The sequence below is a fragment of the Limulus polyphemus genome, unplaced genomic scaffold, assembly GCF_000517525.1.
Source record: "Limulus polyphemus unplaced genomic scaffold, Limulus_polyphemus-2.1.2 Scaffold1558, whole genome shotgun sequence".
Lineage (NCBI taxonomy): Eukaryota > Metazoa > Arthropoda > Merostomata > Xiphosura > Limulidae > Limulus > Limulus polyphemus.
This window is the reverse complement of record NW_013667168.1, coordinates 204,436-221,121: the sequence shown is the minus strand read 5'-3', so window position 1 is coordinate 221,121 and position 16,686 is coordinate 204,436. Positions and strand designations below refer to the sequence as shown.

The following is a 16,686-nucleotide window of genomic DNA, read 5'->3' as shown; positions in this document are numbered from 1 at the left end:
TAAATGACAAAAAATTAGGTGTCTATTTACTTGTGACCACTCAGTGTATATAAAATTTCACAAATCACTCAAGTTATGATCAGAGTGTGAAGAAAAACGCTGTACACATTCCAAACTTAACACGAAGAAGGAGACAAAAAGTTGTACAGTTCTGTATACACAGATTACAAGGTAAAATACTATTCACGTCTCTACCCTTATCACAAAATAAAGGACGTCGTACAAATTTTCAACTTATCACAAAATACGAAGAAAAAATTTCAGTTTAACTTAAGACAAAAAAAATCATATCTGTCTCTCAAGTTAGCTCGAAGGGCATCTTTCACGTGAAACTTAAGCTCAAATAACATCTAGATCTAAGGTGTAAAGTGAAGAAATAACTATACACCCACCTATCAGATTCATTAAACAGCGAAATCATTGTAGGATATATATGTGTGTTAAAATCTGTAAAAAAAATTAGATAAGTTACGTTAAATTAGAACCCTAGCTCTTTAGGTACAAAGAAAAAATAGTGTTTTTTTTCTGATTTAGGGCGCGTAATTGGAGAAAAGGCTTGGGTGTTGCGCTGTAACTTTGTACATGAGTGGTCTACCTTGTCTAGGAAACAAAAAAAAGGGTTCCGAAAACTTTACCACCAAGGATGTCAGTGCAAGGTATGATAAGCTCTCAACTACTTGAAGGACATTTTTTAATTATGAATGCCTCTCGTGTTATCGTGGGGATAGCACAGATAACCCAATGTGTAGCTTTGTGCTTAAAAACAAACTTGAAGATAAGAATCGGATATATATATATTGTATCTTTACAAGATACAGAGAGAGAGAAAGAAACCATTTAAGAATAGCCATTTCTTCTTTACGTTTAAACAATATTAAGTCAGAAACAAGTTGACAAAGTACCAGGTAACTAATCAAGTCGCATAGTTTGTGAAAATATTTCAAGCTGTAAATTAAATTAAGTTTTGTAGAAACATCCAAAGTTTACAATCCTTCATTTAAAGATATATTTTTCCTTTTTTCTATCAATCCCAGGTTCGAATGCCCAGGCCGTCTCGATCCAGAAGAGAGCGCTACTGTCAATGGGACACAGCTGATGAGGGTAAAGATGATTGCCAGAGTCTACACACTATGTGTGTGCCAAACCATCGCGAAAACAAAGGATGCATTTGGAGCCGAAACAGGCGCTACAGAAAATGCATGAAGGACAGGCAAAAGAAAAAAGAAAAGGAAAGAGAGCAAGAACCGTAATCGTTCTGTCAGTTGTAGGCCTAAGGTATTGGTCAGTAAGAAACCGGGGTTTGTGAAACAATGTACAACGGTCAGTGAGAAATTCTGCGGACACAAAGATACTATAGATTAGTTGAGATCTCGTATATGTGCTTATTTGTGTGTATTTTTAAGTGGTTGGTGCTGTAAAGTATATCTGTTTTTCCAGCACTAAATAGAGTAGAAATACCTAGAACAGTAGAAGCTCTTTCTGTCAATTCGCTACGTATTTTACGCCGTATCGCATACCTTAATTAACATTATTTGTAAAATTATATTTTACTCTGTTCTTCATGTCGTTTCCATGGCAAAATGATTCATTCCTTTTTATATTGGTTATTTAACAGTAATATCTCAGCAGGTGATGTTCTGTAACTACTTTGACCTTTTTAGTGGAGATTTTAAGTAACTTTGATGTTTTAAAATTTATAACTTAACGTCTAAACCATTTTATCACTACTCCATGTCTGCGAATCTTAATTAAAAAACAGATCAAACTTTTTTTTATAATTTCGACACTTAAAAGTTCAATAGTAAAGATTTTTGCCGTGAAAATCAATAAATCGCAAAGCACTCTGAGCATCACGATATTTTTTTTTCATAGCTTCTAGCTCCATCTGTTCACTTATAATGATACGAAACTGTATATCAAAGCTTGTGAACGACAAGTAATTATGACTTGATTATTAAAATTCGTTCAATAATGTGTAAGTTAACGTGTTTTATTATATTTATTTGAAAATAGTTTTCACGAATCGTGAATAGATGGCAGCACGTATGATATTTAACTATTTTAAGAGTAACCTTCGAGGCCTATTTTCGTACGAAGTTCTTTAGAGGATTACCTGAGGCGTTATCATGGTTACTTGTAAGTGATGCTTGGTGCTGCACGAGTAGCACGGAGCAGTAACCATATCAAAATGTGTATCATTATTATGTACAGAATGTATGTATGTTTTTGTATAATATTTATGTGTTATATAGTTACCTCATGAGTTACAACTTATCCTCTTTGTACGTGTTAAATTTCGTATGTAATGTTAGGTTCAAGTCTAAAGATCAACAGTTCCAAAATAAGTGATTTCTATCTAATTTTCACGTACGTATACGCAGATACACATAATAGCCTAGGGAGTATATGTATATATATATATACACACACACACATAGCTATTTATGGAAAATATAACCAACTAAAACAATGTAGTTCGTTATCCTATAAGTCCATAATTTAAAATGTTTTATTTTTGTCTTTCTGGTGGCAAACGCTTTTCCAAGAGAAATATAAAAATACAGCAAAATTTCACCAACAAACTTAAGATAACCTTTTCTTTTTCTTTACGATTTACCAATAGTTGACAACATGAGAGTTATAATATTATTAACTTAAAAAAATATATCGTGTTCTTTTTTTTTTAAAGAAAGACAAAATAATTAAAATTATTGTTGTCAGATGAAAAAAGTTTTATTTTCAAAGTTATTATTATTGTTTTTATTTGTGTTTGTAATTAGAAGGTCTTATTTCAGTTTTATAACTTTTTACTACAGTGTTTTTGTTTTAGTGTACGCGGATTTAAAAAAAAAGAAGCAAAGTTTTGTAAATTATCCAGATAGAAAAGTAGATGGCGACTGTTGCTGCACAAAAGACTTAGATGTAGTAGTTCATATTGATATTTAACGTTCAACCATTGTTTCGAAACCATATGTTAAAATTAGTACATTGTAGTTCTGTATTACAGATTATATTCAATAAAGTTGGTAATCGGGTTACTTTTGGGTTTGTTCAGTGATATAACGCAAAAACCTGGTGTTATTACATTTGTATTAATTGTGGTGGTATCAACGTTTTGCACGCAGGCCCGGTGCCATGTTTTCTGTAGCCATCTTGGAGAGACTTATCTATAATGGGGTCATTTAAGTATCACTTTAAATTTATAGGAAATATAAAAACGAGAAAATAATAACTACCGAAATGATCAAAAACAACAATAATACAGTACGTTAAAAATAGGATTTAAACTTTTTGGGGAACCTCCCTAGGGCCGGCACTGTTTGCTCGGTTACTATAGATACAGAACTAAAAGTAACATGAACTTGAAATATTCAAACATTTGATGTGTAGAACAGTGTAATTCACAAAATTGTCATCGCTCTTTACATTGTGCGAAGTAAAGTAATTTATACAGTGTTAAAATTAACATCACATAACGTGTAATATGGTGTTACAAATAAAAGTAAAATAACACAACATACCGTGTAATATAGTGTTATACGTGAAGTTGAAAATAACATCACATACGTGTTTATCAAGTGTTACAAGTAAAGGATAAAATATCATCACATACCGTGTTATATATTATTACAAATAAAGTTTAAATTAACGTCACATACCGTGTTATATTTTATTACAAATAAAGTTTAAATTAATGTCACATACCGTGTTATGTATTATTACTAATAAGTTTTATAATATCATCACATACCGTGTTATATAGTATTACAAATAAAGTTTAAGATATCATCACATACCATGTTATATATTATTACTAATAAATTTCATAATATCATCACATACCGTGTTATATATTATTACAAATAAAGTTTAAGATATCATCACATACCGTGTTATATGTTATTACAAATAAAGTTTAAATTAACGTCACGCAGTGTGTTATGTATTAAGAAAATATAGTATGAAATTAAAATATAATCTTTATAACTTATTCTTAACTGACCTACTTATTACGTGTTACATCATTACAAAAGTTTATTTACTTTTTAGTAAACAGTTTTACCTGGTACTATGAGAATGCCCTTTAGAAAAAGTTTGATAAAAACTTATAACATGAGCAATAGTTTGCAAATTCAAAGCAACGTTTCTTATTTGTGTACTTGAAGAAACATTTGCATAAAAATTTACAGGGCATCCATTCTTAGATTGTACACCATGATCAAGAAAGAATAAAACTAGTGTTAAAATCATGTCATATAGATCTCATCACTGTGTCTGCTCACGAATAGTTTACAATTTTACACTTAAACTCAAGTAAATCTCCCTTGCTCTATTTCACTATCGTCTGAAAGTTTAAAGCGATCGAAAGTAATTTAAAAATCACCCAAGAACTTTTAGGAGTAGAAGAGTTGTTTGGTAATACGAGTTAATTATTCTTCCTTCTTTCGACAAATCTACAAACTTGTGACTCTAAAATAGACTGTAAGTGTGAACGATGGGATTTATCGACATTACAATTGGATGTTTCTAAAATTTCTGAAACATGCAAAAGGAACAATTACTGTACGAAATAGTAGGATTAAAATAAGGTAGTAAATGCTTCCAGAGAAAAGAAATATTTAAATGGAAAAGTTAGATATCAGAGTGAAAATATTTTGGTCGCATCAGCTAAAACATGATTTAATACTTTTGCAAGGAACCCTCAGTTTTTTCTACCTGCTAAGCCTTAAGATGAGAAATTTCAAAAGTTTATTTATTACTGTAGCAACTCTCTGGATTTTTTAACCCTGATGAACATCTTACTGTTTTTCGACATTTTTGCAGCCTCGGTGAGCAACCTTCAGTTGCTATTGTTGTTTTGAATTAACGTACTGGAGACAGACAACACTTGGATCTGCTTCCCCATGTCCTTTATTAGGTGCTTCATGAGAGATTAACATTTCTCAACTTACATTTTTAAACCTCTAATCTGTGAGGGATTTGTCACCATTTAGAATGCTCTTCTAAGTGGGTGTGTTCCAGAATTTCGCGCAAAGCTTCTAAAGGCCTATTTAAGCACAGCTGTATCCAAATTAGAACTGATAGTTTAGGGAGATGTCAACAGCACTCACTGCTAACTCTTGGGTTACTCAATAACTGATAGAATAATGATATTTCAGCCTCATCTTTATGGAGCACCAATGGCCTCAAAGTACGGAGCTTGTTTTTGCGGCAACCAGTCGCTAACCACGAATCTTCGGATTCCCAATCCGGACACGTGAACTACTTAGCCACGCCCGATTGAAGTAGGTATGTAATCAATATAAATTGCTAAGTAGTGAATAAAGCAATAAATGCTATTTTTCATAAAATGTGAAAATACCATGTATTACAAGTGTTAATGAAATGAAGCACTTAATAAAGGACATTGGGAAGCAGATCCAAATGTTGTCTGTCTCCAGTACGTTAATTAAAAACAACAACAGCAACTGAAGGTTGCTCACCGAGGCTTCAAAAATGTCGAAAACAAACATTATATTTTTACAAATCGAGGCCTGTTTTTCGCAACAGATTAGCAGAAAGATTGAGACCAAGAAAATATCAAAAACTACACCTGGTCAGGTATATATTGTTGCGTCATCGAGGTCACGTGACGCTAGTAACACGTCATATTCTCGAAGCAAACACTATAACGAACGAACGTTAACTTCAACAATACCCTGTGACTGCAGTTCAATTACTCACTATCTACTCACACTCATTACATTATTGCCGTCACGTCTTGACCGTCTTATATATAAAAGAATACCGAAGTCTAGTAACCTCACGAGGATTCACGAAGTTTTAGCGCGAATATTGAAATAAGTGTATCGTAAAGTTATATTCGGAAAGAATAAACCAGTTTTATTAAGTAGAGAACATGTGTCGCTAAAGTTTCGTCGGAACGAAGTTACGGAAAGTTAATTAACAAACGGAGACGTAACAATATATATAAACACTTGGATATTAATATTTTATCTGACATCTTTCAGAAATATCAAATTTTCAGTTTTACACTACTCATAGCACGAAGTATTTGCGTTGTAAAGTCTTAATGCATACAATACTCTTGTACTGTGTAAAGTAGAAAAGTATGCTTGGAAAGAAGGAACGACTTTACAAATATTTACTTGCATTCTGGGTGAAAGCTGGAAAAAAAAAAGAGCTCGCTTTCAACTACTTATTTCAGTCCTTCGAAAGTAATTATGACGTCACCAAGATTAACTCATATTCTACCAGATATAGCCGATGATATGACGTCACCAAGATTAACTCATATTCTACCAGATATAGCCGATGATATGACGTCACAAAGACTAACTCATATTCTACCAGATATAGCCGATGATATGACGTCACCAAGGTTAACTCATATTCTACCAGATATAGCCGATGATATGACGTCACAAAGACTAACTCATATTCTATAGGATATGATCAACGATGTACCTTTGCTAAGCAGCTTAGAATCCTCAATTCTCATTCAGAAAACGATACGTTTGACGGATCGGCTATAACGACATATACAAAAATTATGAGGGTATACGAGTGCATCTTGAAACCATATGCATATCGAAGGGTTGCTCTAAAATGTTTTTATTTCTATTATACACTAAATGTTCTAATAGACTTGTTATATTTACCCATCATATCTTCATGCATATCACACTTCAATGAACAAGGGCGTGGCTCATTGTTTAGGTACTCAGACTGTGAACCCGAGGATCCGTTGCAAAAATTTGTTCCGCACTTTGGGTGGGGGAGGAGGTGTGCTATAAGAGTGACAGTTAAATCCTATTATTCGATTAGGGTAGTCCAACAGTAGGCGGTGGGTGTTATTGACTAGTTGCCTTACTTTTAGTCTATCAGTTAGAAATTAGGGAGGCTATCTGCTGGTAGCCCTTTGTGTAGCTTTGCGTGAAAATTCTAACAACAACACTCTTCACTAGTCAAGACTGACATATACTGTAAATCAATAAGACATGATATTCCATTTGGATTATAACAGTCAGTTATTGGTATGAAAACTTTTTATTCGTTAGTAGTAAAGGTAGTCAAGCCAGTTTCAGTATTAAAGACAGTCATGTCAGTCTTAGCAGTAAAGACAGTCGTGTCAGCCTCAGTAAAAATAGTCATGTCAGTCTCAGTATTAAAGACAGTCTTAGTAGTAAAGACAGTCATGCCAGTCTTAGCAGTAAAGACAGTCGTGTCAGCCTCAGTAAGGATAGTCATGTCAGTCTCAGTATTAAAGACAGTCTTAGTAGTAAAGACAGTCATGTCAGTCTCACTATTAAAGACAGTCATGTCAGCGTCAGTAAAGACAGTCATGTCAGTCTTAGCCCTAAAGACAGTCGTGTCAGCGTCAGTAAAGACAGTCATGTCAGTCTTAGCTGTAAAGACAGTCTTAGTAGTAAAGACAGTCATATCATTATCAGTATTAAAGACAGTCACGTAATTCTCAGTAGTGAGGTTGTCATGCTATTTTCTATAGCAAAGACATTCATGACAGTCTCAGTAGTGAAGACAGTCATGTCAGTCTTTGAGCTAGGTAATTTAATCGATTAATCAATCACGAAAATAATCAACTAATCGAAGTTATGATTATATCGATTATCACGAAAGTAATCAAGTAATCGAAATTAGGATTTCCAGTTATACGGATTTTCCAAGTAATCGAAACATTGCCATTATGTTTGTTTAGTGTTAAGCAAAAAGCTATGTAATAGGCTGGATGGGTGGTTTCGTGATTTGAGGATCTTGGGTTTGATTCCAACTGCCAATAAACTTGTTCGTCCTGTGTTTGTTATAGCAGAGCTACTAAGGCTATCTGTCACTGTAACTAATTTTGGATTGCTGAATAGAAAGAAGGCAACTAATTAGTAGCACCCACTGCCGATTCTATGGCTACTTAAGTGTTAAATAAAGTGTAAATTTACTGTTGTTTTTTTAGATTGTGTTTTGTTTCTAAGTTAAATTGTGTTACTGTATTCTTTAATGTTGTACAAACAAGAGTGGACCTGGGAGAGGTGGAGTTTAGGAGGTCTGTATCTTTCTATTTTTTCAGGAATTAATAACTACATTATTTAATGTATAAATAGTCGTGGATCTAGAAAAGGGAGCCGAACCCCCATCCCTCCAACTATTATTTTCAGAAATTAATAATTGAATTACTTAATGTTGTATAAATAGGTGCAGATTGGGGGGGGGGGGGATCCTCTTCATTTTTCGGAAACAGATAAAAAACAAACGTCTTTATATTAACACATAAAATAAACAAAAAATAATGCTTGATTTTATTTGGTTGGTCTATTAATTAATGTTAAAGCCTTTTTCGGGTCAACACAGCTGAAGTCTACAGCAAAGCGGTTACGGCCTCAGTCAATAACTGATTCTTTCTAAGCGAATACAACAATAATAACGCCAGTTTAACACTGCCAAGGTAATTTTTTGCGTCTTGGCTTTTATCAGACATTCTAACAATTTATCTAAGCATTAAAACGTATTTTTTATTATTATCAAAGTTAGTACTATTTAGAAAATCTGCAGTTCTTATAACATACAGTAGAAAAGATCGCAAGACGTGGAAAATAATGAAAAAATGATAATTAAAAGACACATCTATAACAAAACCATTTTTATTATTACTTGTAGACTTGTTGCAGAGTCGATTTTTCATTGTGTTGCGTCATCGAGATCATGTGATTCTCACGCTCTCTACTTTCTAGAATTATCCTGTACTTTGGCGAATGTTCTAGTTCTTACTAGATATAGGGTAGGCGGGTATATATAAGAGGGGACAACGTGACGCGGGAATTTAATGTGTGCGTAGATAGTGAGTAACTGATCTGCAGTCAGAAGTATTATTGAGCACGTTCGTCGTTATAGCGTTTGTTTAGCGCGATTGTTGAAGTTGAGTGTATCGGTAAAGTTATATTCGGAAAGAATAAACCAGGTTTATTAAGAAAGGACTTGTGTCGCTAAAGTTTCGTCGGAACAAAGTTACGGAAAATCAATTAACAAACGGAGACGTAACAATTGTTTGGAAGTTACAATACTTGCGAGAAAGATGTTTTTCGTATTATGTGCAAAATAAGTGAAAATATATGTGCTATGACTGTATGAGTGACAACATTTAAAAAATAAAACAAACATCCTGTTCACCAACACTAAAATATGAATTTAGGTGTACACTTTATAATTATAGCTGTTTAATTTTATTTACAAAATTTGTAATGTTTATATTTACCTGTCTTTATTTTAATATCAATCACATTAATAGAAATATAGATATAAACCTTGAGATTGCTGAGCTTACTTATAATGACTTTTGTAGGCTTTACAATTAACTTTATTACTCAAGTTGATAAGAGTGTATAGTTATAAGTAAAGTAAACAATGAAAGTAATATAAATTTATCAGTAGTACTAGTACAGGTCTAGTTGCCACCTTCTCTCCCCCACTCTTACAACATCTTAGACCCACTCCTGTTCTGAGTATATTTCTACCATTCAGCGAGCTTTGACATTTTTTTTAGCTTTTCTATGAACATCAGTATTGCTCGTCAAATCTTATGTATTCATTTCTGTACGTGTTTTGGAAAACAGTTTTATTTCCAACAATGAAAGAAGTATTCAGTAACTGACACATGATGTAGGCCTATAACTGAAAGTACTCGTATTATATATAAATATATATACTATATTATGGGACGATAAAGTTTGTTAGCGTTATACAGAAATTTGTTGTTTAAAAATGTCACGAAACAATATGTTTATTATTATCAACAACAATTCAGTAGTTTTTAGTACAGCAGTTTTGTGGAACTTTGTAGGGATAAACCTAGGGGACGCTATTAATCATTGTGTTTGTGTTTTTTTTTTTCTTATAGCAAAGCCACATCGGGCTATCTACTGTGTCCACCGAAGGGAATTGAACCCCTGATTTTAGCGTTGTAATTCCGTTGACTTACCACTGTCCCAGCGGGGGACACTCTATTAATCATATTTTCATGTTGTTACAGGCAGGTTTTGTATTACTTTGCATGTATGATACATTTTAGTGTACCCCTAAATTATTGTATCTAAAGGCAGGATTTCCTCTAGCTTTATACGTTGATTGTAACTCTTTTTAAACAATTTGAGCTTCAAATATCTTACAATCGATATTTTGCTATTTTATGGCATTGATTTGATCTAATTCACGAATACAACATATCATATTTTCATTTTAAAACAGCAGCAAAGTTTTCTGCCTGTAAACAAAATACCCCCATTTGAAGTTGTCGATTTTTTTAACGTATCACCCCTTAAGAAATATATTTTACACTTATTACATTTCAAGTATTACCCACAGTTTCTGTAAAGACCTAGGTTGTCCTCTGTTATGGTTCCTCATGAGTAGGAGTAGGTTGATCATTTACTAATAAATAACAGGTTTCGAAATGGGTATAAAGTTTCAATATGATTAGATAGAGCAAGAATTAGCATAAGACGGCGATTTGGGCTCTATTCGTATAAGTAATAAATTTTACTTACATTTTAATTTACGTTTATAGCTGTTTTCTGTCAAGGAAATATCTTATACTCCTTCCGATACCCATGATACCTACTGCCTGTTAGAACGTAAGTTTTAGCCGAGATCGTTAATGTAACCTTGGCAACGACATATCTGAGGTACAAATGCAGGAATTCCAGCAGAAAAACAATTGTGTAATATATATGTGATTAACCAATACAGAAGCCGCCATTTTGTTGAATCGCAAGTTTAATGAAGAGAAGGTGTTAAATAATATGAAATAAGGTGTAAAGAAACACATTTACCGATTTATCATGGTTCTGTGATCCTTGCAGTTTCGCCTGAATCCCTAATAGTTAAAAGTTTCGTTTTTTAACACTCATAGAGCCTAGTTGGTTCTGTGATACTTGCGATTTCGGTTAGTTTTTTATGCTTACTTAGCTATTTCATTTGGTTCTATGAGTTTTAATTAGTTATTTTCTTTTGCTTAGTAGATTTATTAGATTCTGGAAATTTTATTTTCTGCTTTTAATTGGTTGTGTGAGCATTAATTACTGATATTTCTTTGTTTTGTATGTTCAGTACGTTCTGCAAACCTTTCTTTCTGGTTGTAAATGGTTCTGTGAGCTTTAATTGCTGAGTTTCCCTAGTTTTGTATGCTTATTTGGTTCCGCAAGTTTTACTTCCTGATTTCACTGAATTATTTTCACATGTAGACAAATCATAAAATAACAGTCAATAAATATTTAGTAAACCAACTCATTAAGAAGAGATTTCAGAAACAGATCGTTAAAATCCAACTTACCATTTCTTGGTGGTTGGGATAAAACGTCTGCTCAATGAGTGGAAAGTTTTCCTTACCCAATCGTTTCTGAATATGCAACAACTGGGAGAACTGGAAAAAAAAAAAGAAATTTCTTGTAACAATCTCTTTTCCTCCAATGAAACGTATTGTGATAATAATTCAATAATAATTTTCATTAAGAATGAAAAACTCACATGTTTTTAGATTAACAATATTTAAATATTTTTTAAAAAGCTCTCTATTAGGTCGAACACAGTCTAGTACAACGAAAAACCATTACGATTTACACATTAATATTCTAATATTTTTAAAAAAGCTCTCTATTAGGTCGAACACAGTCTAGTACAACGAAAAACCATTACGATTTACACATTAATATTCTACCAGCTTTGGTTTGTTTCTTTGTTTTCATGAAATCTAACGAACCGGCAAGACGGTTGAAAAACACTGGTCTAGTGGATTGCGTGAATCTGAGAGATCAGGGTTCGCGTCATGTTGTCGTAGAAACGCGACTCACACTTTGGGCACGTGGATACTTATAAGAGAGAAGCAGCAAAATCCCACTATTGACAAGACAAGAGTTCGCAGTAGGCGCTATTGGCTAGCTGGCTTCCCTCTAGTCCGGTGGTTCCCAACCTTTTGTGGCCTTCGCACACCCTAAAGAAGCCCTCGCACCCTTCCCTAAAAATTGTGCATTGGGCATTTCCTCTTGGCGACATTTGGGGGAAAACGAACCTTCCGCGCACCCCCTGGACCCTCATTTTGCACTCCCAGGAGGTGCCAACACCTCTGGTTGGGAACCCCTGCTCTAGTCTTATCATTTCGCTATTAGTGATAGCTGTGTATAGATAACATTTGTGTAGCTTTACGTAAAAATTCTAAAAACAAACAACTAAACGCTTTTATTTATTAAATATTAGTTTGATAAAGATTTAAATTGGGCAATGTGACCACGGTAAAGCTGCGAAAAAATACCTTTTCCAGCATAACTTAGTTGAAACGGGCCGGGTGGTTAGCGCGTTAAAAATTACAAGATTTGAGATTTGATGACACTGAGTATCCTCCACACTTTCAGCTGGGAGTGCGTTATAAAAACAACAGACAAAGAGCCATACATAGTCCATGTAGCGGCGTCTGCTGCTGGCTGGTTGCCTTTCCTTTAGTTCAGTGGTTTTGAAAGTTTTCTGGTCCGCGAATTATCTGACTGTGTTCCAGGGTGGACCACGCAATAAACTGAGGAATTTACTACCCTTTTAACTCCAAGACTGCATAACGAATAACTTAGATCTTTTTCAAGTTTATGAGTTAAAGTGAATAAATAAGAATTTTCCCGTACTGTAGTCTTGAAAGAACTACACACTACGTCTTTTTATCGACTTCTATAAGCTCAATAGTCTCACTTTTCTGCTAGGTGGAGCTGCAAACTTACCACCCAAGGCTTGTCCTGAAAATTGTATAAGCTATGAACGGTGTTAATACTCGGAATACTTCCATATTTAAAGCCCAGCAGCAGCTTTCTAAAGTCAACGTTGGAGTCCCGGATGTTTTGGCGAAAGAGGACAAAGTCGGGACTGAAAGACCTAAAGGAAACACGATAAACGGAAACACGTGCATTATCATAGACGTTGAAAATAAAACTGTAATTTCTATTATTTGTAACTATGTTCACTCCTATATTAATTTTTCTAACTATTTTAAAGAATGTTGTTATTTCTGCACATAATAACAATAAAGTCAATATATTTACAAATAAATATTAAAGTCTTCAATAAAATAACAATTACATTATAATGACATCTACCGGGAAATATTCAATATTAATATTTCCTACCATATTGCTCTTTTAAATTTCATTTTAGTGTGTTTTCTTTTAACCTATTTTTTTCTAGAATAAGATCAGTATTTGCGCCAAATCACTAGAATGTCAAATTTTCGTAATCTTTATGAAACTTAAACTATTTTTTAGTAGAATTGCTGCTTGGTCGATATGATATTTTAAAGGTACATTTTGTAATGTATGTGTTTTCCAAAAATCACTAACCTAACAACCTTAGTGCCGTTTCTGTCCACAATCATGCTGACAATCGTTCCTGATTCTGAATTGGCCGTTAGGTTGATGTCTTTCAGCTCAGCCTGCAAGAAGAACAACCACCATAGGACAAAACACCTTTATATTTGTGGCCACCAAATGATTATTTTTCCTTTTTAATATAGTTTAGATAGTTCACGCGCAAAAGAAAGACCAATTCTGGATTTTGACTAACTTGCTAGCGTCCAAGGTCTTTCCCCTTTGATAGTGAAGAACTATGTCGTTTGGTATTATGTATCTTTCCTAGTGAATCAACAGGGTAGAAATTGAGCAACATTTGGAGCCTATGTCTATTTTTACTCGTGGAGTGACCAAGTGACGCGAATAGCCATTGCAAACACTATATTGTGTTCTAAGTCACCATATTGTGTTCTAAATCACTATATTTTGTTCTAAATCACCATATTTTGTTCTAAATCACCATATTGTGTTCTAAGTCATTATATTGTGTTCTAAATCACCATATTGTGTTCTAAATCACCATATTTTGTTCTAAGTCACCATATTGTGTTCTGAGTCATTATATTGTGTTCTAAATCACCATAGTTTGTTCTAAGTCACCATATTTTGTTCTAAGTCACCATATTGTGTTCTGAGTCATTATATTGTGTTCTAAATCACCATAGTTTGTTCTAAGTCACCATATTGTGTTCTGAGTCATTATATTGTGTTCTAAGTCACCATACTGTGTTATAAGTCACCATACTGTGTTCTAAATCACTATATTGTGTTCTAACTCACCATATTGTGTTCTAAATCACTATATTGTGTTCCAACTCACTATATTGTGTTCTAAATCACCATATTGTGTTCTAAATCACTATATTTTGTTCTAAGTCACCATATTGTGTTCTGAGTCATTATATTGTGTTCTAAATCACTATATTTTGTTCTAAGTCACCATATTGTGTTCTGAGTCATTATATTGTGTTCTAAATCACCATAGTTTGTTCTAAGTCACCATATTGTGTTCTGAGTCATTATATTGTGTTCTGAGTCATTATATTTTGTTCTAAGTCACCATACTGTGTTCTAAGTCACTATATTGTGTTTTCACTCACCATATTGTGTTCTAAATCACTATATTGTGTTCCAAATCACTATATTGTGTTCTAAATCACCATATTGTGTTCTAAATCACTATATTGTGTTCTAAATCACCATATTGTGTTCTAAATCACTATATTGTGTTCTAACTCACCATATTGTGTTCTACATCACTATATTGTGTTCTAAGTCACTATGTTATGTTCTATATATATATATAGTGGTTATCTCTTTTAATCTAGCTGTCATTTCCTTCTGAATTTAACCAGATTCTTTGCCAACATTCTGCTCACTCATCCTGTTAGATTTGCTCTGTCGTAAATAAATATTAACTTTTTCTTTGTTCAACACAGTGTTCTGTCTTTTTCTTCTAACTCAGTCAAGTCAGAAATTCAATTTAAATTCCCCATAACAGATTTTTTGGCATTCCTCTTACAATTGCAGTTATTAATACGGTCGAAAATGTCGCTAACAGCGAGGGTTCCCAACTGATGAAAAAAATGCGTTTTGATGGTTATAAGTAAGAATGTAGGAAAAGTATATTAAATTACAGATATTCCTCACTGGTGAATTTATGGGTAACTTGCTTTGACCAGAAGTGAATGATAATTATCTGTAAAGTAATCATGCATCCGAAATACCAAAAATTAAACAATATTAAGACTGGAATCTTATTGTCAAATAAATACTCATTAGTGAATATTTTCAGCTAAAATTTCTACTTTAAATGTGTTTTTATTCAACAAATATTTTGAATTGAACTAAACAATTTAGAGATTGTTTGTGTTTATGATTTAAGCTGAAAAGCGAAAATGTTAACAGTAAAACCTTCCTGTTGGTTTATGCCTAATGGTTTTAGTATATTGTAAAAAAATCAAAAGTTTTTGCAAAAGCTCGGTATTGGAAAAATATAGTAAACGTCCTATCAAAACACTAAGTCTTGCAAAATACGCTATAGATTCTAAATGTACTTCGAAACTGTCTGAAAAGAGGTTTAAGTACTTTATTAAAGTAGTTTAATGAGGAAATGAGATGCGGATAAAATTATTCAGAAAGAAGAACTAAAAACTCGTGAATTTTTAAAGTTAAAAAACGTTATAATTGCGTTATCTTGAGGATTTTACAGTTCTTGCTGTACAGTTTGCAAGAAAATTCGCATTGATTAACGTTTGTTCTAAGTATTATTTTCGAGCTTGAAAATTGCTTTTCTCAAAACTTTAGTTACGAGGATAGAAATTAACTACTGACGTGATCGGGTAGTTTGTTTTTGTGCTGCACAAAGAGCTATCCGAGTTGTGTCCGCCGCAAGGACCGAACGTCACATAATAGTGTTATAAGCTCTCAAGCTAACTGCTGGGCCACCTGTAATTTAACTTGACAATACCAACACTGTTAATTCTCATGGAAAGTAGTTGTTACATGTGCAGGAATATAACGATCAGGCGTAGAGTGATCTGCAACGATTATTTCAAGAAGTAACCACGAAGCGCGAACTCACTTTCTGTGTTTCTTTGAGCCATGTTACGTAGGTTAATATTTAATAGACTAAAAATGAAGCCGTTTTTGGTTAACGTTCGCTGTCATCGTAATCTTACTAATGCATGAATCTTAATTCATAGTAAAAGAAATAACAATAATCATAATTTAAATACGATGCTTATATGACGTAGTCTTTTTAAACCACTATGAGGCTATAATGTTAGTACTTTTAAAAATTGTAATGTGAATAATTGCATATGACATATTGAAATAGTAATTAATACAAATAGACTTGTAACTGCTTGGTATTGTTTTAAACAGCGAAATCTATCGAATAGCTTCACAGGGACAAAATATGACATAAAAATTAACGGTTTATAATCAATTTCTGAAATATAATATTTCTAAATGTCAAATCAATTTATTTAAACCTCAGCAACTAACACTGCGTTGTCTAGAAACAACTTTGGGGGTCAAAAGACCATTATTATTCTTAAAATGTGGGTTCAAGTCTTAATTTGCAATATAAAAATAAAGAAATATTACAAAATTTCAATTTCATTTTAGCAGTAAAAACATATTAACATAATAATGTAAATTTCTTTTTACAGAAGAATAATTTCAGGTATATAATTACGATAAGAATTACCAAGCCAAAATGGGACAGGAAGAAATATAACACGTTGTTAAGCCTAACTATATTATTTGACTCGGAAGTTTTTGTAACGTATGG

General features: G+C 33.1%; 2 protein-coding genes across 4 annotated transcripts in view; one reads left to right on the top strand and one right to left on the bottom strand.

The window, feature by feature from the left end:
* The window catches only part of LOC106464085 (metalloproteinase inhibitor 3-like), a 4,274-nt gene extending 1,649 nt beyond the window's left edge, over positions 1-2,625 (top strand). Inside the window, exons 2-3 of the mRNA XM_013924196.2 lie at positions 535-656; positions 1,035-2,625. Of these exons, the coding sequence (XP_013779650.1) occupies positions 535-656; positions 1,035-1,250 (338 nt within the window). The 3' untranslated portion in view covers positions 1,251-2,625. The remainder of the gene's footprint in view (positions 1-534; positions 657-1,034) is intronic.
* A 4,085-nt stretch (positions 2,626-6,710) lies between these two features.
* The window catches only part of LOC106464084 (synapsin-like), a 67,087-nt gene continuing 57,111 nt past the window's right edge, over positions 6,711-16,686 (bottom strand). For 2 of the 3 annotated variants that reach the window (XM_022391754.1, XM_022391753.1), the window contains 4 exons: positions 13,380-13,471; positions 12,768-12,918; positions 11,339-11,428; positions 6,711-6,791 (listed from right to left, as the gene is read on the bottom strand). In XM_022391754.1, coding sequence (XP_022247462.1) covers positions 6,717-6,791; positions 11,339-11,428; positions 12,768-12,918; positions 13,380-13,471 — 408 coding nt within the window. In that variant the 3' untranslated portion in view covers positions 6,711-6,716. Of the gene's footprint in view, positions 6,792-8,378; positions 8,415-11,338; positions 11,429-12,767; positions 12,919-13,379; positions 13,472-16,686 lie in introns of those variants that run through there. The other variant, XM_022391755.1, reaches the window with a different exon arrangement.